The sequence below is a fragment of the Equus asinus genome, chromosome 11 (genome assembly GCF_041296235.1).
Source record: "Equus asinus isolate D_3611 breed Donkey chromosome 11, EquAss-T2T_v2, whole genome shotgun sequence".
Classification (NCBI taxonomy): Eukaryota; Metazoa; Chordata; class Mammalia; order Perissodactyla; family Equidae; genus Equus; species Equus asinus.
In genome coordinates this window covers 13,770,492-13,795,497 of record NC_091800.1, presented here as the reverse complement: position 1 = coordinate 13,795,497, position 25,006 = coordinate 13,770,492, and the positions used below count along the sequence as shown (strand labels likewise).

Genomic DNA, 25,006 nt, shown 5'->3' with positions numbered 1-25,006 from the left:
ACTTACATAGGGCAAGAGAAGTGTGTCACTGCTGACCCCACACAGGCTGATCAGGAACTGCAAGGTGATCCTCAGATTGTTGCTCCATTTCTCGTTGTTGGCTAAAGCATTCCAAGCATTTTCCATTTCTGGTCCAGGAACTTCATCTCCATACTATAACAAACGAAATAAAAACTGGCTCAGAAGACACGTGGGAAAAATGTGAGGATGGAGAATATCTGATTAAAAGTTGTTTTAAGGGTCACAGCCATCTCAAAATCATAAGAAAGAAGAAACATGGCCATTCATCAGAAGGATGCCATTTTCTAGCAATTTATAATGCACAAATCAGTAATGCACAATACTTAACTCATATGATTTCAAAATGTTAGGCTTCTTGTTTTTATTTTTTGAATTGTGTTAAAATACACATAACATAAAGTTTACCATCTTAACCATTTTTAAGTGTTCAGTTCAGTGGCATTAAGTACATTCATACTGTTGTGCAACCATCACCACCGTCCATGCCCTATTTATGTGATTTACAGTGATAAATGCCACTTTCCCTGGGTTTGCAGCACGGGCTTTGATTAACCCAGGGTTTTCTCGGATGATGGAGCCGGGCTGTTGAGGCTTGTTTCTGCTGAGTTTACCTTGGCCGTCATGTACATGAGGTTATTCAGGACCAATGACGTAGCTTCCGGGGAGCCCCAGCCATTCCCTTTCAGCCCATGAGCAGCGGTCACTTCTCCTTCCCGGTCCTTGACATCGTCCTCTGGGCTGCTGGGGCTTGACCCCGGGAGGAGAAGCCTGCTGTCCACCAGCTCGATGTTGTGCAGCCAGGGCAGCAGGTAGGTGAGCATGATCTGACGGCCATTTGGGTGCGTCGTGGGGAATCGCTGGCTTACCTCTAAAGAGTGACGGAGAGCTATACGTTATCTCATCAAAAGAAGCTAAAAGAGTAACATCAACTGACAGGTTGAACAGTGCCTTCCTTTTACAAGGCACTTTCATATACAGCAGCTCTCAAGGCCACAAAATCTGAACACTGAGGCTTGTCCCCAAGCCTCTCCACACCTGGTGTTCTGTGGAGGAAAGTGAGAGCACACAACAGGAAAGCACAGGCTTGGTGAAAGTGGCACGAGGGGGAAGGCCTCACACATTCAAATCCACTGCTAGTGGAAGAGGCACATTAGCGTGGACAAAACAAGGGACTTGGACTCAGAAGGACATGTGATCAGATCCCAGTTCCTCACGTACTAGCTGCATGAGACTCTGGGTTAGCTACTTAACCTCTCTGTTCCTCACTTTCCTCATCTGTAAAATGGGGCCAATAGGGTCCCACATTGGGCTGTTGTGAAGATTAAAAGATATCCTCATAATGTATATAACAGGCTCAGCACAGTGCCTGTCATCAAGCAGGCTCTTAATAAACAGTGGTTAACATTATTATAACAATAACCATTCTGTTTCCACTGCACCAATATTTTACAAAGTGTCTTCCATGAACCATTAGCTGTTAAAAAGCAAGAGTGAACCTCTAGGAATAACAAACCCAGGGTGTGGACTCAGGTTCATGGTGTCTACTAGAAAACTGTCAACTATGTGGGAGGTGTGCTCCGTGCCGCACTTTGTTTTATGAAATAAGTGAACCAAAAGGGTAAAACTACATGTCCAGCTCAGTCATTTCACCCTTACTTTCTCTGCTAGCATTTCTGCATTGTTTCAATGCCGGCAGCACTTAATTGTATAATCTGAATAAGCTTTCTACAGAAATAAAAGCACAGCTTCATGTCTATGCTGCAAGCTCTGAAGTAATCTCTTATTTCTAATCTCTAGAGAAGGAAGGGACATTAGAGAGCTTGGTCTGATGCACTTGTTATTATCCAGGGTGGCTTGTAATCTCATTTAGAGAGCTGATGTCTGCTAAACAACAGAGGAACATGGATGCCAGGAATTACACCAAGATAATCCACTGGATCCCTGAAGCAGCAGCTTTAACTGATTTGGTCCTTTTCCTAAAATTACAATTGTTTTTTTTTCTGAGGAGGATTTGCCCTAAGCTAACATCTGTTGCCCATCTTCCTCTTTTTGCTTGAGGAAGATTGGCCCTGAGCTAACATCTGTGCCAATCTTCCTCTATTTTGTATGTGGGTCACCACCACAGCATGGCTGCTGCCTAGTGGTGTAGGTCTAGGCCCGGGAACCGAACCTGGGCCACAGAAGCAGAGCGTACAGGACTTAACCACTAGGCCACGGGGCCAGGCCCTACAATTGCAATTTTTTATTTTGAAGAATAAGAATATATTTAACGCTATGCCACAATAATCAGGTAATGTTAAGCTGTTATATTTCACAGAGGTCAAAATTTACTTAAGTTCTAAACTTTATGGATGTGATGACTAATATGAACTTTTATGACACATATTCAGACCCTTATAAAATCAGAACATTCATATATTCCAACATACTGGGCCTTTTCTAGGTGCAAGCTACCGTGCTAGGCACTGTGGAGACAGCAAAGACTAACGATTTGGTTCCTGCCCCTGAGGAGGAGGCTCTGAGACTTGTGGGCAAGGTAGAAAGTGACAAATGACACAAGAAAGGCAGAAACAGAGTGCTTTGGGGGTTTAGTGGAGGAAAAAGACTTCTGGTTACAGGGGCCGGCCCAGTGGTACAGTGATTAGGTTCATGTGTTCTACTTTAGCAGCCCAGGGTTTGCGGGTTTGGATCCCGGGCGTGGACCTACACACTGCTCATCAAGCCATGCTGAGGCAGTGTCCCACATACAAAATAGAGGAAGACTGGCACAGATGTTAGCTCAGGGACAATCTTCCTCACCAAAAAAAAAAAAAAAAAAAGACTTCTGGTTACAAAGATTCAAGGCACTTTATGACAAAAGAACTACTTACACTCTACTAGAAAGGATCAGGACTTTGGAGAGGAATGAACTTTTCCAATCACAGGGAGAACCACTATTAAGAACACCTGTTGTCTTTTAACAGTAGTATAAAAATCAATAAACTTTTTGTAGCAATGATCACTTCTAACATCTTACAGAATTTGCTTATTTATGATGTTTATTACACCTTGTCTGTTGGACATAAGGTCTGAGAGGGTGGGGATGTCTGTCTGTGGTACCCCAGGCAGTAGATCGGGGCCTGGATTGTAGAGGTGTTTTTGAAGGGAGAAGGGGAAAAAAAAACACCAGACATGCAAACATCCCTCTCTTCACCCCTCCAGAAACAAATTAAGTAAAACGTGAGACCATGTCAGTGGGATGCTCTCTACATTTTCCAGCTCCTTTGGGAGGGACTTGAACAACTTGCCTGGCTACTTACAAGGAATTAAGTCATCTGAAATTATAGGCAATAAACATCTCACCACAGGGTTTTTAATAGTAAAGGCAGTAAAAACAAGAGCTAGGAATCTATTATAACCTCCTTATTTTTCCAGGTTATTTTTAAAAAAATTATTCCTCATAAATCAAAATAGCCAAAAGGTCAATTCTTGAGGAAAACTTAGGTTGAACCTGCTTGCAACTCATTATATGAGCTTCTTTTCTTGTTAAATTTGCTGTACTATTTATCTCCTCTCTCCTCAACTGTCAGCCTCTCCTCCTTACTAGCTTCCCCCTCTTAGCTAAGAAATATGCTCAAATCTCACTCATCCTCCGACTCTGTAGCTCTGCCTTCTCTTTTTTTTCTTCTTTCTCAGCCAAGCCACTGAGATCTGGAAACTACTGACAATTACCAATGAATTACGATATCCAGGGGGTAATTTTTAGACCTTATCTTCTGGGATCTCTCTGCTCCATTCCAGGCTGTGGACTCACTTCCTCCTCTTAAATCCTTTTTTCTCAAGGGTTTCTGAAACCCACCTTCCAGGTGTTCCCATCCTCTCTGAACATGCCTCCATTCCCTCTCTGCTCCCTCACTCTTCCGTGGCCTGCTCCTCAAAAGTTGGGCATCCATGTTCTTTCTCTCACTCTGTGCTTTCTCCATTTGTGATCCTACCTGTTCCCTTGCTTCTATCCCCTTCCATTCCGTGAGTCACTAGTGCTGACTCCAGTTTCTCTGTACTACATGGAGAGGTCCGACAGATGCCTAAATGCAACATCCTAAACTGAGCTCATGATCTATGTCTCACCTTAAACCTCCTCTTCTCCCTCATAGCACACCAGGTACTCTCTTCTGTGCTCTCCTCAGAAGCTCTTGACTCTGGTCTCTTCTCTCCATTCTCACTGAGATGTCTTGGTTCAGACCTTCATAATTTCCTCCTTGGCCCACTATCATCCTTTCTCAACTGGTCTCCTTTAGTCTGGATGTTCTCTAATCCATCCTCCACACCACAGCAATCTTTCTAAGATGCATTCTGATCTTGTCACCCTCTCCTCTAGTTTGAAACTGATGAGTGGCTTTCATAACCCAAGCGGCTTGCTGAGAAGTCCTCACCTGTGCACAGGGCACTGAGGGGGTTTCAAGGAGCACATATAGAAGATCACTAGCCTGCAAACCCCTCAGGGTCCAATACAAGGCCTTCCGAGATTTGACTTTTGCCTCTGACTGTCCATGACCATCTCTAGTTGTCCCCCTTCCCTGCATGTTGTGTTAGCCACACTGACCACTATATAATCTCTCAAATGCATCATGCTATTTTATACCTCTAAGCCAATGCATATGCTATTTCCTTGGTCTGTTATGCCTATTTACTTGCCAACTGTAATGCCAACTACTTGTCTTCTTTGCAAATTCCTACTCTTCTTTCGAACTGCAGTTCAGACATCAACTTCTCTGGAAAGCCTTTCCTGATACTCCTGGCCCAATGACTGATTACTCTCTCATCTTCCATCTCATACACAGAGTGTGCTTTTTTTTTGAGGAAGATTAGCCCTGAGCTAACATCTGCTGCTAATCCTCCTCTTTTTGCTGAGGAAGACTGGCCCTGAGCTAACATCCGTGCCCATCTTCCTCTACTTTATATGTGGGACACCTGCCACAGCATGGTGTGCCAAGTGGTGCCATGTCCGGACCTGGGATCCGAACCGGCAAACCACGGGCCGCCAAAGTGGAACGTGCTAACTTAACTGCTGCGCCACCGGGCTGGCCCCCAGAATGTGCTTTTTTTATTGCACTTGCTGTACTGTATCATAATCATATGACTGCCATCTTTCTTTATTACTAGACTATAAACCTTTGATGGGAAAGACTGTTTTATTCACTCCTGTATTCCTAGGACCCAAGCACAGTGCCTGGCATATAGGCGATACTCACATCTTGGTTGAAATGAATGAAAATAAATTTTAGTTCTCTGAGAAGAGAATTAATTTATCAAAAGGCTTTTCTTGAGTCCCTCCACTGTTTCAGGCACTCTGCAAGGATGTGACTAATGCTGCCTCAGATAGATGGAGTAGTTTTCACAGTAGAAGTAGATTTTAAATTCTATCTTAAGGAAGGTTGGGAGTTAGGGAGAAGGGCCATTTCCAGCAGAGAGCACAGCATCTACAGAAGCAAGGATTTACAAAAAGGCCTGGCACATTGGTAAAAGGCTAAGTGAGACTGGAGTAGAGGATTCTTGGATGAAAAGGTGGAAAGCAGGTTTGGAAAAGCAGGTTTGTTATAGGTGAAAGAATTCCAATTTTACAGTACTGGTTTTGGAGGAAGACATCTAGGGTTTAATTTTGGCTTGGCTGCTTCCTAGTTAGACGATCTTGAGCAAATCATTTAACGTCTCTAAGCCCTAGTTTCTCATCTGTAAATAGGGATGACAAAGTAGTGCTGGTGGTGGCAATAATTCCATGCCAGGACTGGGCTCACGGCTTGTTTATTAGCTCATTTTAATCCTCACACTCTATCAGGTAGTTATTATTGCAGATAAGGAAATGGAGTTTAGAGGTTCTGGGACTTGTCCAAGGTCAAACAGTGGGTGAACGGCAGGGCCAGGATGAACCCAGGCTGCCTGACTCCAGAGCCTCATTTCTAACCACTACACTGCTCATGGGGTTGTAGAGATTAAATGATAAATGAAATGTATCTAAAGGGCCTAGCATAGAGCCTGGCCCATATCAACCACTCAATAAATGGAAGCTGTTCTTATCAACAATTATTTTCAGGACAATTGGGCAGAGAAGCTTGAGTTGAGAAGTGCTGGACCTATGTGGTTTTGCACAGCAGATGGATTGTAGTGTGGGGGACTGTAGTCAGGGATGTTAGAGGCAGTGGTGGTATGGGGGCACTGAAGAGGATCTGGACTAAGGCACTGGTGACAGAGATGGAAAAGGAGGATGAATTAAGAGTCAAAGTCAGCCTCTTGACAAGGTGCTAAGGGAGCTTAGGCAGGAAGTTAATTGACATGTAATTCTTTAAAAATGGATTTTCACAAAAATTATTCACAAAGATTGCTTGTAAAGATGTGCAAAAATTAAACTCTCAACAACTTATATATTTAGCAACATACAAGCTACAAAACACCATCATTGTCACCAGCAAAAAACAACTTACAGCGATTATATCTATTAGAAGTTATACCATCCATATTTAATTTCTTTGGGAGATTTTACATATATAATATATGTAGAAGTATTATCATTAACCTAAGTATCTTCACATTTGTCCTATGTTTATTTATACCTAAGTTGTTTTAAACATTTTTTTATATTTAAAGATATTCAAGAATTTACTTGTATATGTAACTAGACTTAGCCCCAAACAATTTTGATTTACAAATTTAGCACCAATAATTTTGACTCTAAAATTAAACTAGAATTTGAAAAGATTATGTAGAGCAGAAATGATCACACACGTCATTATTAGCTACTGCACAGTACCTGAGAAGAGTGGGAGAGTGAGCTCAGGGTACATCCTGGCCAGTTCGCATGACAAGAGGGCTAGTGACACACTGTAGAGGGGTGGCAATGGGCCGTGTGTTCCATAGAGAATACTGCCAGGTCTCTGTTCAGCTACTTTCTTCGAGTATACAAAGAGCTTTGCTTCAAGGATCTATAAAGAGGTAGGAAAGTAAGAAACAGTATGAAAAAACATTGACTGGCTATCTCAGGAGTACAGCAGTCCCCCATTACCCATGGGGATATGTTCCAAGACCCCAGTGGATGCTAAAACCGTGGATAGTATCGAACTCTATATATACTATGTTGTTTCCCATATGTACTTATCTATAATAAAGTTTAACTTATAAATTAGGCACAGTAAGAGATTAACAACCATAACTAATAATAAAATAGAACAATTATAAATGTACTGTAATAAAACTGACCATAGATCTTAGCAATCTCAGCATACAATTTTTTTCTTTCCTTACTGAGTCGAAAACTTTTACCTTTTCACTTAAAGGAAGCACTTTACGGCTTCTCTTTGGCATATCCAAATTGCCGGCATCACTACTCTTGCACTTTGGGGGCATTATGAGGTAAAATAAGGGTCACTTGAACACAAGCTCTGTGATACTGCAACAGTTGATCTGATAACCGAGATGGCTCTGAGTGACAAATGGGCGGGTAGTGTATACAGCTGGACACACTGGACAAAGGGATGATTCACATCTTGGGTGGGATGGAGCAGGACAGTGAGAGATTGCATCATGCTACTCAGATGTCTTGCAATTTGAAACTTATAAATTGTTTATTTCTGGAATTTGCCATTTAATATTTTCAGACCGTGCTGGACTGCAGGTAACTGAAACTGTGGAAAGCAAAACCATGGATAAGTGGGGACTACTGTATTTATACTTAATAAAGGTTTTTAATAACAAAACTAATGAATGCATATTTTAATATAGGATTAAAGGTAAAGCATCAGTTAATTCCTGTGTTTACAAGATTATGTAATTGTTTTCTCACCCTTCAGATCCACTGGTGATATGCAGAAATAAATAAATGCATATCAATAAACAGAAATCCAGTGATCAACTATCATTTCTATTTTCTGTGCTCAAGGATAGAAGTTTCTATGTAAGTACATGATACGTGCCTGCATGAGCTGCATGGAGATTTCATAAATCTCTCTGTTGGTGTCAGAGGCCTTGAATAGAACAAGGTTTAACAAAGTCACTATGTCGAAGGGATAGTTCCTAAAAAAATAAACAGCATAGTTTATAAGACAGCCTGGCTAGTAATCTTGATAAATCATTCTCTCTCAAAATTTTAGATGGCACATTGACCTCAGTCACACTTATTAATGACATTCCCATGCCCATTTGGCCATTTTCCCCCCACATTTTTTTGCTGTTTATTAGTAGATAAAGGGAAGTGGCTCTATTTTTGTTTAAATATTGTCACACCAGGATAAACAAACACAAAAAATCTTTCTAGTGCAAACAGATTTTAATGAAAACCAAATACAAGCAGCAAGGACAGAAGACTATATGACTAAATTTCTCAATAGTTCACTGACAATGTTTTCATTTAATCCATCTAAATTTATTAAGCACCAAACATACACCAGGAACAACTGCAAAGTACTAATGATACTAAGTTAGTAAGGCTGGTTCCCGTCCCTAAGGGAGGCTTACAGTATAGTTAAGAGACAAACTGCAGTCTAGTGATGATGAATGCTGTGATGGGAGTATCCATAGCATGCTACAGAATCCTGACAAGGGACACCTATATCAGACTTGGGGTTAGGGAAAGTTTTTCCAAAGAGGGAACAAGTAGACGGAACCTTGAAGCACCAGGAGACATTAACCAGGCCATGGAAGAGTAGTATGGGGACTGTGCTAGGCAGAGAGAGCAGCATTTTGAAGGATTATAAGAATGAAACAGCAAGATACCTTCTGTAAAGGAAAGAATCTCTGTGTAGTAGACTGAGTGAAAGATATAAATAGAGAAACAGAAGGAGATGGGGATTAGGTGGTATGTGGGTTCAGAAGATGCCCAGCCTATGGACTTCATCCTAAAAGTTATGGAGATCCTACAAGATGTACAGTAGGGAAGTGAGGCAATGATGTTAGCTTTTGAGAAATCACTCTGCTGTTTGGAGAATGGGTTGTAGAAGGGTCAATATTGGAAGCTGTTACAATAATCCAGAGCAGAACTGATGAAGGCTTGCATTAGGGCAGGGACGGTAGAGACAGAAGGGAGGAGATGAATCTGAAAAACACTAAGGACATAAAATCAGCAGGATGTGGTAATTGATTGTGTGTGTGGGATGGAAGCTAGGGGAGAGTAGGAACGTGAGGAATGGGTTATGTGGCAATTAGCAGTATAATCTCATGGAATATGGAGATTAAATCCATTATTTTCCTTGCTACATAATAGTATTTAAAGATGATTTCTTTTTTGTATGTATTTTCTTAGTCTAGAGTGTATAACAGGTCATAAATAGAAAACTCCTGGTGAGATAAACAATTAGTGAAAGGTGTATACGTAGGTGAGTGACTGATGTTTATTTTGAGGGAAACTTCAGACAGCAGAAGATAGCTTAGAGGTGAAAAAACATTGTTTTTCCTGTGGGTTCCTTTTTTGATCATATATAATTACATTGTCTAAGAAGTTTTGTTTTAGAAGAATCACCCTTCTAGAATGGCATAATCCTACTATGAATATGTGCCCATCTTACAGCAAGTTTAGTGATAGATTATAGTGAGAATTGGTTAGACACACAAAAAAGGATTTTTTTACTTTTTATTTTTGATAGTAATCAAATTTAACTTAATTTATGATACTACTAATACATGAATACAATTTTCTTTTGAAAGATTCAAGCAACACAGAAGGCTGGAGGATCTACTCTGAAGATGGTTCACTCGCCTGACTGGCAAGCTGGTGCTGGCTGTAGGGGGGTGTATAGAATAAAATGTGGAAGTGCCCCATCTCCTTTCTCTCCACCAAGGTTAGAGGCAACCACCCGTTTCCAAGTATACATATATAATTATGTGCACCTAAGTACCCCTTCCCCAATACATAGAGTTTCAAACATAAATGTGATTATATGACCTACACGTATTGTTTGGAGATTAGCTTTTTCACTGAACAATGAGGCTCACTTTGTCTTCTTAATAGCTGCATAGTATTCCCTATTATGGGCATACCATAAATAACCACTCTTGCGGTGGACTCTGTGGTGTGGCACCTAGATCTCCCATTCAGGACTGAGGCACTCAGCCCCCCAACTAAAGTGTTGGAGGCTGCTATCTCTGGCTGAATCCCTCTCTGGGAATTGCCTTCAGCCAAAGAGATTTGCCGAGGCCACATCATGCCTGCTCCCCAGCAGCAGCCCCTGTGGAATTGGTCGAGGTTTCTTTCCTCTGCTCAGTCCTACTTCACTTTTCATAGATGTTAATCCCAAGGACATTTCCTAATAAATTTCCTGTACTCAAATCTCCATCTCAGAATCTGTTGTCTGGGGAATCTAAACTTTGACATGCATTGACACACATTTAAAGGCTATTTTCATTTTTTCACCATTATAATGCCATATATGGTAGTGGTCTAGCAGTTAAGATTGGGTGTTCTCACTGCTGTGGTCCAGGTTCATTTCCTGGTCAGGAAACCACACCACCCATCTGTTGGTTGTCATACTGTGGTAGCTGCATGTTGGTGTGATGCTGAAAGCTATGCCACTGGTATTTCAAATACCAGGCGGGTCACCCATGGTGGACAGGTTTCAGTGGAGCTTCCAGACCAAGAAAGACTAGGAAGAAGGACCTGGCTACCCACATCTGTAAAAAATTTGCTATGAAAACCCTATGAATAGCAGCGGAGCATTGTCTGATACAGCACCGAAAGGTGAGAGGATGGTGCAAAAAAACTGGGCAGGGTTCTGCTGTGCTGTACAAAGGGTTGATAGGAGTTGGAATTTGCTTGATGGCACTAACAACAACAAATAATGCCAAAAACACGAAATGTGCAAGTATTTCTTTAGGACAGATTCCTAAAAGAAGTCATGTAGGGTCAAAGGGCACATTTAGAATTTTGGTAGATAATGCCATATTGTCCTCCAAAATGGCTTTACTAATTTGCACTCCAAAATGATTACTTTTCTAGAACTTTTATTTTTAAATGTACAAAAAAGCATGAGGTTGAGTTGTCAGACGGGAAATTGGGGAAAGCCCCCTAGCTGATGGTGGTGATGATTATAAGGAGTGATGTATATGTTTACTTTGTGCCAGTTACTGTGCAAAGGCCTTTACCCAGATTTGTTATTTAATTTTCCCAAGAAGCCTGTGAGGCTTAGAGAAGTTAAATACTTGACCGAGGTCACGTAGAAGTAGTGGAACCTAGACTCCATCCTGGGTATGTTTGACTCCAAAGAATTCATGCTCTTATCCATAGTGCTATCAGCCTCCCAGACAGCCCACAATAGTACCTTTCATAGCTAGCCTAATTTTGAATTCTTATAAACTATAGTATCTGGAAACCGACCTTTCTTACTGTGAAAGTAGAAAGGAAACTCTCTTCTGAGCCCTATAGTGGTAGAGATGTCTTACCTACATTGCTGTCTCTTACAATGAGATTTAATACATATATCTTTATACATAAGAACACTGGAAAACAATGCTGGAAAATATTGCTGGATCATTGGAGATTCAAAGGCAGTAAAAGGGTAGACAAAAATCTTCCTCTCATGCAGGACTATGCACTTGACTAGGTAATCAGCACATTCAATTAGCTGCTTAAGACTGAGCTATGGAATTTACGTGGAACAACATTGAAAGGAATAATGCAGATACAGAAAATGAAAGAAACCCAGAGAAGGAAGAAATTAGAAAGATCTCAAATGAACGAAAGAGCACAAATAAAATATCTGTATGTAGATGATTAAAATAGGCTTAGAAACTAAATCTTACATCTTTCAGTATTTAATTAGCTGACACAGGCAGTGGAAGGGTAAAAGATAAATAAAGACAGCTGTGGTCATGCAGAATAAAAATAAAATGGTAAAATAAATATGAAAGGTAGATATGATTCAGAAAGTAAACAAGAAATAAAACTATTTTCAATCTGGAAGAGAGAAGATTTTGAAGAATTTGGGAAATACCCACTAGCTCTGGCTTATCTAGAGCTAAATGACAAAGCTCAGGATAACTATGAGGTCTTCTGAAGAGAAACGGATTTTACTAGTTGATAGAGGGGATTACATCATAAGCTTTTCACCTCCAATAGCTACTGAATAATAATAGTATTTACAAGGAGCTTACCATGTGCTAGGCCTTAGGTCAAGAAATTGGTTTTCTTATATCCTAACCCTGTTATCACCCTCACTTTACAAATGAGTAAGCATCTGTAGTAACTTGCTCAAGAGCACACAGCTTGATTAGAGGCAGAGCTGGAATTCAAACTCAAGACAGTACGTTTCCAGACCCCTAATTCCCACACTCTGTGCTCTCCTGAAATATGCCAGCTGACTGACACGACCAGATGAGGCTATACATCGCTAGTGAGGGAGTGTGACTGGGATTCATGAACCATAAACTTCCCTCGTCTTCCTTGGTAATAGATGGATGCTATTCCATCAAGAAATGTGGGGTCTTTACTTTTAAGAATTCAAGTTTGCTGGGCCTGATTCAAGTTAGGAAAGATTTATAGAAAGTTAACAAGGCAAAACAGACATACCACAATGATAACAAAAACCACTTCCCAAAATAAACCCAACAAAATTCTTAAAAATTAAAACTTTGATCTTGTATATAATTCTAAAACATCTATTAAACATATTTTAGTAGTACGTAGGAGGGTAAGAGTAAAAACAATGGAATTCTTAAGTATTTAATTAAATATGAAGAGAATTCTGTTGAGTCACGATATTGACTGGAAATGGCCTATCTTTTAACACACAGTACACTATTTACCTGGATTTATAACCTTGGAAAGCCATTTAATCTCTTTCTCAGTTTCCTTATCTGTTCCATATTAATATAATTTGCAGTTGAGGGGAACGTCAATAAGAACATGCACAGAAGCCGAATAGTTATTTGAACTAATGCTGCCTGACAGGGAGCTATTTTCTTTTGTGTTAAATTATAGTACTGAGCTGCATTTAATAGCTTTTAATCAAATATAAAACATATTTTATGAAAAATTCTTCAAAATTATTATTACCAGTTCTACCATCACTTTCTACTTTTGTCCTTACTTCCCTTGGTCCAGTTCAAGTTCCACTCTGACTTCCAAATCTCTCATTATCACCAGAGTCATATCATAGGTATAGTTACAGTGACAGTTTTGACTGGAGACCAGCAAGTTTACAACACACACACACACACACGAGTTCATTATAGAAATAAAAGCAACCAAAAGAGAAAAAAGTAGACAACCATTTTTCCATTGTCACAGCTGATGAATATAGGGATTGATATATTAATTATGCAAAAATGGCTAATTTCCTCTTCTAAAATTAAAGGTAGAAATTTAATCAAGAGCATTTTTAAAAATGTTCAATCTTTTAGGTATTTTAAAGTCAATTATAAACGATTCCTTAATAAATGAATCTGCTTATAAACCGTCATATTCCTATAAAAATTAATCCAGTATATGAGCATTCCAATTGGAAAAGGAGGAGGTAATTATTTACTTTAAAAGTATTCTTTGCTTTAGAATATGACTTTTTAAGGGAGTTACTGTATAGATAACTTTGAGAAATTTAAAATGTGATCCAGTTTATATGAGACTTTTCAAGAACATATTATTTCATAATACAAGGTATTTAGGGCTTTTTGAGAAGCAAACTTGCAGAAAAAAAATAAAGCAAAAGCTAAAACGCCAAAATTGCTTTTAAAAAAAGTACTGAAAACATTAGTGCAAAGATTGCTCAAACAAATCTGGAGGTTTGTCTAGACTACACAGACTAAGAATTTGTGAGAAAAGAGAGCAAATTTAGGCCACAGCTGAAACTTTAAATTGTGAACACACCCTGTGGTGAGAAATGACAGAAGTGTTGGCTACTGTCTTGGCAGGCAGGTCACGGCCATGGCAGTGCCTGGCCCTCTAACCTTCCTTCAGAATAGATGAGTGTGGTGAACGTAATTGACGTGCAACATTCGTCTAAGAAACCAAAATAGTTTAGGATAGTATCTTAAAAAATCTACTCTAAACACAGAGGGTTTTATGACTGAATATTTTTGTGATGGGAGGTATTACTGAAATTGAGAGTGTATTGCTAAATTCATAAAACATTTATTTGTGCTCCCTAAGGAAAAAAACTCTAGATTTATTCAGAGGAATATAGTGTGATATTTTATGAGGTGGCCATGCAGTGAAATAAATTTGACTAGGATAGTTCAAACCAAGTTCACTGGGAGAAGGGCAGTGATGAGGGGAATCTGTTATTACTCTTACTTTTGTCAAAGAAATCCATGGTCCAAGTCATAGATTCTAAAGACATTTTTTTAAAATCAAAAAGTCAGGTGAACAAGGGGCCGGCCTGGTGGCACAATGGTTAAGTTCACAGGTTCCGCTTTGGTGGCCCGGGGTTTGCCAGTTCAGATCCTTGGTGGGGACCTGCGCACTGCTAGTCAAGCCATGCTGTGGTAGGCATCTCACATATAAAGTAGAGGAAGATGGGCATGGATGTTAGCTCAGGGCCAGTCTTCCTCAGCAAAAAAGAGAATGATTGGCAGCAGATGTTAATTCAGGGCTACTCTTCCTCAAAAAAAAAAGTCAGATGAACAAAAATTTATTTTTAGAATGTCAGGATATCTGAAAATTAAAATAAAAAAAAACACTCCAGAGAAAGATATTTTTGCAAAAGTGTTATTTTGGTAATAGCCTATAGGTATAAACATTCTTTAGTAATGCTAACATCAGGAAATAAAACCTAATGTGAAATCAGATAGTTTAGATTATATTCATCTGCTATAACTTTTAGGGAGATTAAAGTGTATAACAAAAATTCCACTAGTGAGATTATAGGGAATGAAAGCTTTAGAAATGAAATGTTATCAACTATCTTTATAAAAGAAAGATAATTTTAAAGAGATACTTGTGTCTTTAAATAGCATGTTCCTTTTAGGTTTATTGAAGGTAGACATCTTCTAAAATTCTGTTCTTATTAATTTAGAGCTGTAATAGCTTGGAATTTAAAACGAATTCATTTTTATTCCCTTCATCCAGTAGCTAAAGGTAGCTATTTAAAATGTGACATTTAATTAAAAAGGAAAATCAACAGTTTATATGAGTCTTTTCAGAAATAAACTTGAGCTGCCTTCTCTCAATTCCTAATACATACACTCTTTCTTGGAAATACCTTATGCAATGTGGAGTCTTCATTAGCCCCTTCATCTTAGCTATGAAATTATTTCACTCCATAAATGATAGTGCTGAATGACTTCACTGAATGACTAAATTATATAACTCGGGTGGTCGTTTTAAAAGTACAATCTATGGAACCCAGGGCACCACATTTTCTTTTCTTCTTTTCTGAAGTTTTGGACAAGGGGGATTTAACATTTTTAGGGTTGCTCCCTGGGTTTAATTTGGTCTCAAGATGGCTGAAGGGTTTACAGTTCACACTTGTCACAAACATTTCTAGAAGTTCCTTTAGTTACTTTCATGTATCTTCTCTATCATTTTCAAATCCTGCTCAAATACTTCATTGTGAATGTTTAGGCAATTAAAAAGGATGCTGTAACTACACGCCACTCTCCTGGTAGAATGAGAAAAATCAACGTAGCTGCGAATTTACAGGGAGTAAGATATCTGGTGGTGAAATATAGCCATTTTGTATTTCCTTAGAATTTACTCTGCTCAGATAATTGCAAAACAGTCAGCTCTCAATTATTCATATCATGAAGAGGAACCTTAATTGTACTTGCCTCTGACCATACTTTCCACTTAAAAGAATTCATACCTGCTTCCACACACGGTTGCTATGGCTTTGAAGCAGCCAGATGCAAGTTGGTAGGACCCTGTGTAGCATCGGTCAATTGCCCAATTAAAAAGATTTATTTGGTCAGGATTAAGTTCCAATAGCAAGACAACAACTTCACAGCCAAGTTGATGAACCTGAATACAGGGAGAAAAGCGATTATTCAAGTTTAATTAAAGATTATTCCAGAGAAAGACACAAAATCAAGCTTAGCTACTATAAGTTGGGTAAGACGAAAGTGAAGACTGAGCATTCATCTTGATTAATTTTTATCCTATGTATTCCTCTTTACTGGGATGCGTTACAACTGAAAACTGAAATGTATAAATGAAATTTGACTCAGTAAATCTGTCGTACAGGGTCTTTCATTCTCGATTTTTAACTCAAAAAGGTGATGAAGACTTTATTTGCAATGTTTCTTTTCATATTTAAAATATTTTTGAAAAATACATGTATTTGGTTAAAAAGTTAAATATGCGTAAGGATAGCCTTTATGCACGCAAAGTCTTTTAAGGAAAAAAATCAGAGGGAATATGTTTATAAGGCTTGATTACTAAATATATTGTGTAAAGCTTAGCTGGCAATCTTTTAAAAAGAAATACAGTATCAATAAACTCTTCTTAATCAGAGACTTGTATAAAAAAGATCATCACACTAGATAGAATTAATAAGATCCTTAATCGATGATTCCTGAAGCTACTGTCAAACACTGGATGGGCACATTTGTCCGCCTGAGGGTTACTGTAAATATGCACTAAGAACATGATTACCCTTCAACCTTGTTCCCAACACAGACACAGAGGAAAAGAAGTTAATCTTGTTAGTTTCCTTTCTTGTTTAACCTGAGGGGTGACTCGGGGGTCATAGGATTTATGAGCTTGTTTTGCAGAAGAAAAAGGATGCCTTTAAGGAAGATATGATCACCAGATAACCAGCCCCCAGTGCCACTGAGGCCTAAAAGTCTGAGTACCCAAGGGCTTATCTGGAATGAAAGAAATGTGGATTTCTCCTTTGTTTCTCTGAAACCCCTCCTCCAAAGCTCCTTAGCTCTATAAAACCCTCTGCTTTCTTCTTTTGTTAACAAGAATTTGAGAGAACCTATCCTCCTGCCTTCTCAGTTTGGCCAATTCAGAACAAACCTTTCTCCATCTGCAAGTACCGTGTCTCAATGAGTGGCTTACTGCCCATCGCACATGAATTTGAGATTAAGAGGTTCAGTATCACTTGGAGGCTATATTCTTCTCAGAAAGTAACATTTTCCTGCCTCCTCCTGGAGTTATCCACTCTCTTGCCAGTTGCAACCAGGTGGAGAAGGAAAGAGTCTGGCTTGCTTTTTTTTTTTTTTACTACAGGGTGTGGGCCAAGATGGGAGCAATATTCTAAATGGATGGTCAAACATCATCAACCTAATTCCCCATGGGCTGAAGTAATTAGTAGCAGATAAAAGCTGATGATACTATTGCAAAGGATTCAAAAATATTTCATTAAAAAGTTAGTTCAACTTGAAAAGACAATCAGCAAGTTTTCATTGCACTTTCGAAACTTTATACTGAAGTATAAAATAGACAGTATATAATTCACATGTAAATAATGAGTTATCTTAACTGGACACACTAAAGTGAAAAAACCAGACTACCAGCACTTTTGAAGCTTGCCTTGTGTATTCTCTTAATCACTCTCTTTCCTCCTCAAAAGTAACCACTGTCTTGGCTTATACCACTATTGGTTAGTTTGGGCTGTTTTGAACTCTCTGTGAATGGAATTTTACAGTATATAATTTTGTGTCTGTTTTCTCTCACTCAACTTACGTTTGAGAATCATCTACATTCATTAATTTTCATTGTTGTATAGCATTCTAATTTATGATTACTCCACATTTTATTCATTCACTATTGATGAACATCTGGGTTGTTTCCAGCTTTCTACTTCATAACACGGCTTTGAATATTTTTATGTGTCTTACGTTGCACATACTGAATGTATACACAGGAGTGAAATTGCTAGGTTATAGGGTAAGCTATGTTCAACTTTAGTAGGTAATGCCGATCAGCTTTCCAAAGGGGTTATTTTGGTTTACACTCTCTGTAGCATTGTATGAGAGCTCCTGTTGCTCCATTTCCTTATCTACATTTGGTATTGTCAATCTTTTTAATTTTAGCCATTCTGGTGGATTAGAGGTAGTATCTCATGTGGCTTTAGTTTGCATCTCTCTGATTACTAATGAACTTGAGAACCTTTTCTTATGTTTGTTGGCCATTTAGATAACCTCTTGTAAATTGCTTAAGTCTCTTGCTGATTTTTCTATGAGTGTCTTTATCTTATTTATTTGTTGGAGTCCTGTATATATTCCAGATAAGCATTCTGTTGGTCTTATATTTCAAACATCTTCTTTCACTCTGTGGCTAGCCTGTTCATACTCTTAATGGTGTCTTTTGGTGAATGGAAATAATTAGTCTTTCTTTATGGTTAGTAACTTTTGCATCCTGTTTAAGAAATCTTTCCCTAACCCTAGGGATTAAGATATTCTCCTATATTATTTTCTAGAAACTTTAGTTTTTTAGCTTTCACATTTAGATCTATAATCTAATTTTTTCTTTTTCATGTCTGATATCTTATTTTTTCTATTCTAATGCATTGGCTAGGATCTTTAGCATAATGTTGACAGAAGTGGTGAAAGTGGGCTTCATGGGTCATTTTAATCTCAGGGAAAACTTTCAATATTCACTATTAAGTATGATGTTTACTATAGGTTTTATTTATTTTTTTAAGACACCATTTATCAAGCTAAGGAAGTTCTTTTTTATTCTTAATTTTATTAGGATTTTCTCTCATGAATGGACATAGGATTTTATAAAATTTTTTTTTGCATCTATTGAGATGATTGTAAGATATTTCCTTCTTGAGACTCTATTAATATACTAATGAATTGACAGATATTTGAATATTAAATCAATCTTGCAGTTCTTGAATAATTCCAACATGATTATGATGAATTATCTTTTTTATCTATCACTGAATTTAATTTTCTAATATTTTGTTTAAAGTTTTTGTATCTATGCTCATGAATAAAATTGCCTTTTAATTTTCTTTCTTGTTAAATCCTTGTCAGGTTTTAGTCAAGGTTATGCTAGTCTCATAAAATATGTTGGAATATATTTCCTCTTGAGCTGTTTTCCCTTGAAGGATTTATATTAAGTCAATGCAATTTGTTCCTTAATTGTTGAATTTATCCTTAAAGGCATCTGGTCCTAAAGTTTCCTTTGTGAGAAGAATTTCAATTACAGACTAAATTTCTTTATAACTTATATGACTATTCAGATTTTCTTTTCTGCTTGTGCTGTGTTTTTCTAGGAATTTATCTATTTTATCTAAATTTTTAAATTTATCAGCTCAAAGTTATTTCTATGTTCTCTTTTATTTTTAATATCTGTAGCATCTGTAGTGATGCCCTCCTTACATTTCTGATGTTGGTGAAGTGTGCTTTCTCTCTCTCTCTTTATTGGACTTGCTATGGATTTATTAATTTTATTAGTCTTTTAACAAACTCAACTTTTGGCTTAAATACTCATTTCTATTAATTTTTTTCTCTTCATTAATTTCTACTCTTATTGCTATTATTTCCTTCAGTGTACTTTTTTTGAGTTTAATATGCTATTCTTTTTCTAACTTCTTAGGTCATTGGTTATCAGGCTTTTTTCTTTCTAATATATGGATTTATGGCTATACATTTCATTCTAAGCAGAAGCTTTATTTACAGTCCACAAGTTCAGTCTGTAGTATTTTCATTATTCTTCAGTTAAAAATATTTTCAGTTTCTATGTTATTTATTCTTTCACTCACTGGTTATCTGGAAGAGCATTTCTTAATTATCTCTTTATTATTCATTACTAGCTTAATGATTAGAGAATGTAAACTGTGTCATTTCAATCATTTGATCTTTGTGGAGACTTGTTTTATGGCTCAGTTGGTTGTCAACTTTGGTATATGTTAGTGTTTTTTATCCTGATGCATTATATCGTAATGTGAACAACATATAAACCTACACTTCTGTGGCTGATGTGTGAAGAGATTGTGTTACGAACAATGCTTATACACCTCAGTAACCCAGCTGAGGGAGAACAACCAAGACACTTAAAAACAATGTATTTTTGGCCAGTACTTACTCGTAAATCTTGACAAGCCAGAATGTTGTCAAGCCACTTATATAGGTAGCCATCTGGGGAAAGGCCCACGTTGTCAAACACTGGGCCACAGCACAACACTGCTGACATTGCCTGATAACAAAACACAACAAAACCTGGGAATGAAACCTGCAAAGACCTTATGGTAGGCAACTGACTTTATAAAACATAGCTACCAGATTTATAAATGATGAGGGTCTTTGAAAGCAGTTATTTCCACAAGATTTTAAAGGATTCCTCAGGAGATTCAATAAAGAACACCAGATTCCTAATTTTGGCTCTTTTTATAAGAGTTAAAAACCCATAAATTTAACTTCATGGTCATGCAATTTTATGATTATAACAAATCTTTATGACAAAAGAGTAAGATGTTGAAAACAAAATGACCATTTCACAGTATTTATAAATAAACTTACCTTCAGTGATTTCAAATGAATGAATTCTGCATGTAAGATGAATTTAGCTTTTCAAATTTTGTTTTGAGGACAAATATTTGACTAATGTACTGAACTGACAAATTTGACAATATTTGACTAATGTACTACATTGACAACCTATGAAAAATATGGAAATAAATAATCATGATTCTTAATCAAAGATAAAGAAAATAAAGAAAATAAACTTCAATTCCTCTGAGGGGAGGATGAAGCAAGAGAAGGTAAGAGAAGGGAGATCTTGATTAACTGTCATTAGTGGGTCCAATGACTACCAGGGCCATGCTTTAAATTAGCTCCATTGAGGCAAAAGTCAACCTGAGATTCAATAACTTCTGGTATATATGACAGAGCTGATATACAGTTAATTTTCTCAAGGAAATTAGACTGTAAGGAATCAGGCTTCTGAAAGTTTTGAACAGTCCTAGCAGTGTAGAAATTTATTTTGGGGAGTCTTCTAGGATAGGGGGAGACTAGAAAGGGAATGTGGCTTTTAGCAGGTTTTGAACTTGAGGTAACATATATATATATATCAGGTTGGAAGTTAATTGGCAAGACAACTACTTAAAGGGTAAATAAGCAAAAACAGATAGTTTTCATATAGGAGAAAAATTAGATAAAAGTGGGGGCTTGGAAAAGATTTGCAGCTTGAAATTGTGAGCACAACTGAAATATTTGTATATTTATACATAGCTACCTATTTATGTTTATGTGTATATATTTTGGAATTTTTAAAGTCAGCTTATATATTTCTATACGTGTGTGTTTATTTGATTTTTTTGCATATGCACTTATATTTTATCATATCATATTATTTATTTTAACCTTATTTATTTAAGGCATGGTTGTCAGTTTAAGGAAAGAGGCCATTGATCTGACAAATGTCATTCAGTGAGGCAAAGGTGACCTACCTTTAAGGCACAGTACTGGTACCTCGTAATCTGATGATTTCTATCACTGTAACGATCCAGAGGAGTGAACATAATGCTGAAGGGTCCTGCCCACTGGCTAAACAAGATGAAAAGATGGTGCCTCAGGCTTTGCTGGGGGAAGAGAAATCTTCGGTGGTGAACTAGAGAGAAAAACACAGAGTTAAGGGTCTGCCAGACTGAAAGTACAGTGAATACAGTTTATGTCACTATTATATATAATTCTTAAGTTTTGGGGAAAAGAATAATTTCATTTCCTAACTCAAGTTTTCTTTAGGCAATGAAACATGTATTTAAAAGTCAAGCTTCATTTTCTTTCTAAGTGTATCCTCTTCCTCTCCTCACGTTGCCGTCACTAGCACCTTGTCTCAGAGCGGAAGCAGAGATAGAAAATGGACTCACAGACACTGTTTTCTAATCAATGTCTAGAAACGGCAACACCTTCCGCTCAGCAGCTGCTTACTCACAAAATGTTCTCTAGACTACTGCTGCCTGGGTTTAGGAAGAACTGTGAAATATAATGTATAGACTGTCTACTTTAAACAGGCATACTTTAACCGAAGAAGTCAACTCAATTTAGGGTCATCAGAGATGAGGAGAATTGGTAGGAAGTAGGTTATATAACATCAAAATAATGAAAAAGTAGAAACAGTTGAGTTGTGGCTTTTTGCAACTATGTTCACAACTTTTAATTACAGTAATTCATTTTCCCACAAACTAACCAGCTATTTTTCTTCTCTATGCTTTTATTAGATGAAAACGTTTCACACTCATTTGCTCTGTGAAAAAGAATTCTCTCTCAATAATATTTATTAAACTATATAGAATTCTATATAATGTGTTGATTAGAGAGTATCAAGAGCAGAAATACGCTGAGATTACATGTTCATAGATTCGCACAATCAGACAATGAAAAAAACGAAACCTCTGTGAATGTTCCCTCTGAATTACTTCCTTCCCATGGAAATCACACAGGTTCATTCTTTAGATGGGAACCAAAACAAAGAATAGAAATAATGACAAGCACAAAGCCAAATTTAATGCCTATTGTTCCCTTTCCAACTCTGTGCTGAATCACTACAATCTGTTCCCATGTGTATTTCCAAGAAAATTTCGAAACAAATAAACGATCCCATCCCAGATCTGCATACAGTGGGATTAAAGAGGAAAGCTCAGTAATGAAGAACACAAATGGTTTCTCAACCGTGAAAGGTAACTCGCGGTGATGCGTCACTCTACCTGGAACGCACTGAATCAAGTTGGCGACCATCGCACTGAAATGTGCCCGGATATCTTTAAGAATTTCAACTTCTTTGTCATTTTCAGCTTCTAGGAGCATGCGGGTCAGGTCCACATATTCTAAGAACAAAGCTCCAAGGGCTAATGTATCCCGTTCTAAGGCCCCATTTGTGCTGGAATAAAAGGAAATTAAACTTTCAGATGGTTAGTCATTATGTCAAAGTAGCACATGCTTCATGGAAAAGAAGATTCACTGTCAGAATTCACACACTAAATTTGTTCTTGACCTATCTGCAGTGTAAATAGGATATGAAGAAAACCCAACAAGCTTTTTTGGACTTTTCTGAGTAAAGGAAAGAGAGGGAAAGAGGAAAGAAAGAAAGAAAAGAAGAGAGTGACGAAAAGACCAGTTTGGTGAGGAGAGATGAACTTGGTAGAATTTTGACCCTACCTGTCACTTATTACACCAGCATCAGCCAAAAGTTCAAAAATTCGAAGTAACTGTAGCCTTAACAAGTCTCGCCGTTCTCGGCGTTTCTTGTTCTGTGTAGAAAGAGATAATACCACTTATAGATGCGGGCAAAACAATATTAATTTTGCTTTAGGAAACTGTATTAAAGGCATAATCTAGTCATTTTCCATTTTCTAAGCATAAAAGACAAAACATATTTTTCTTTCTTCCTAATCCTTGGAGAAAATGCTTGCTATTACAGGCTGTAAGAGAAACAGATCATAAGTGGGTCAATAAATATTTATAAGGTGGAAATATTGAGAACTAACAAGCCTCATTTCCTAGATGCTCCCAGCATCTGTGGAGAGCCTGAAGCATCTGAAACAAGTGCAAGGGGATCACGGATGCTAATAATCTTGCCAATTCTGGTCACAAAGGGAATACTGTTTGTTTTTACTCAAACTGCTAAATTTCTCTGCCACTTCTTATATCGTATCTACTATATGGGAAGCTTCTTTTTTTAGTCTTATTCTTTTTTTATTTTTTATCCTGCTCCATTATAAAGTTTATTTCTTTCAGAGTTCACTTCAGGGAAGATAATGTTGAGAAAAATGCCTCACGTGCCAGATGAAACCAATAATATTCTTTTTTTTTGGTGAGGAAGATTGTCCCTGATCTAACATCTGTGCCCATCTTCGTCTATTTTGTATGTGGGATGCTGCCACAGCATGGCTTGATGAGTGGTGTGTAGGTCTACACCTGGGATCCAAACCTGTGAACCCCGGGCCGCTGAAGTAGAGTGTGCAAACTTAACCACTAATGCCACTGGGCCATCCCCCAAATAATATTCTTGACCATCCAACTCCTTGTAAAAAATAAGCAGACAAACTAAAAACCAAAATTCAATCAATTCAAACCTCCTGCAAAAGAATGTAACATCTTAACATATACATGACTATTTAGTAGTTTTTCTTTCATAAGTTAAGGACAAAATCTTTTAAAATAGGAATCATATTATACTAAATATTCAATAAATACTGAAAAATAATGAAGACAAAAAAAGTTAAAATATTAAGATTCATTGTATGTTGAGGTATTTATATATTTTTAGGGGAAACTACTGGCTTTGATTTAAATTCACACCATTGTCCAAATAAACCAAGGTGTTAATTATTTAAATTCAAAATCTTACCTCTGGTCTTCGTTCCAGAGCTTCTTTCATTAATGGATGAAGTTCTTCTACCAATTCTCTACAGAGGAAAAATGTCAGCATTTGGAATTCATTATTATTGACACCAAACTTGTCATCAACTATATGCATTCAATCCTAAATCATCTGTTCTTTTCACTTTGCTTCTGGCATCAAAATTTCTCCTGGCCTCTCCTTTTCCCAATCACATGGTGAACTAGGTATTGGCCTATACTTTGTATTATGGGTCTTAATCTCAGTGCTCTGTATATAATTTTGGCTCAATACATGTTTGCTGACTTGATTTTGATTTTCTGTTCTGGAGACCTCAATGACAAAAAACCCCCATATGAAAAATTAAACAATATTTTGCAAGTGCTCACTAAATTCAGAACACTTTACAGGCTGTGGGACTGAAGATAAATAAAATTAAGTCCCTGCACAGAAGAAATTTTCAGTCTAATTAGAGCCAAAGAGACAGGTGCAATTACTATGGCACTACCTTTGGGATCTGTGCTCAGGGGACTGACTTACAGTTGATTTTAAAATGAAGTCTTTTTGGAATTTCAGAGATAAATTCCTTTATTTGAATTAAATGATAAATACAATTTATGGCAAGTACTATAATAGTGAGGTTGTCATCAAAACCTTTTTTTCTTCTGTAGTAAAAATAAAAGTTTGATCATGTTAATGTATATTTTGTATTATATATATACATACTTCATCTGTCCCCATTATCTGCAGTTCTCAGCCTTATACCTGCTACTCTAATTATTTGTCTTCTTC

At 37.5% G+C, this 25,006-nt stretch overlaps 1 protein-coding gene across 8 annotated transcripts in view; it reads right to left on the bottom strand.

Moving 5' to 3' along the window:
• FRY (FRY microtubule binding protein) overlaps positions 1 to 25,006 on the bottom strand; it is a 407,136-nt gene that overhangs the window by 78,674 nt on the left and 303,456 nt on the right. For all 8 annotated transcript variants that reach the window (XM_070520479.1, XM_070520478.1, XM_070520476.1 and 5 more), the window contains 10 exons: positions 24,224 to 24,281; positions 23,032 to 23,123; positions 22,581 to 22,753; positions 21,324 to 21,484; positions 19,961 to 20,071; positions 15,780 to 15,934; positions 7,965 to 8,064; positions 6,806 to 6,977; positions 633 to 889; positions 7 to 153 (listed from right to left, as the gene is read on the bottom strand). In XM_070520479.1, coding sequence (XP_070376580.1) covers positions 7 to 153; positions 633 to 889; positions 6,806 to 6,977; positions 7,965 to 8,064; positions 15,780 to 15,934; positions 19,961 to 20,071; positions 21,324 to 21,484; positions 22,581 to 22,753; positions 23,032 to 23,123; positions 24,224 to 24,281 — 1,426 coding nt within the window. The remainder of the gene's footprint in view (positions 1 to 6; positions 154 to 632; positions 890 to 6,805; positions 6,978 to 7,964; positions 8,065 to 15,779; positions 15,935 to 19,960; positions 20,072 to 21,323; positions 21,485 to 22,580; positions 22,754 to 23,031; positions 23,124 to 24,223; positions 24,282 to 25,006) is intronic.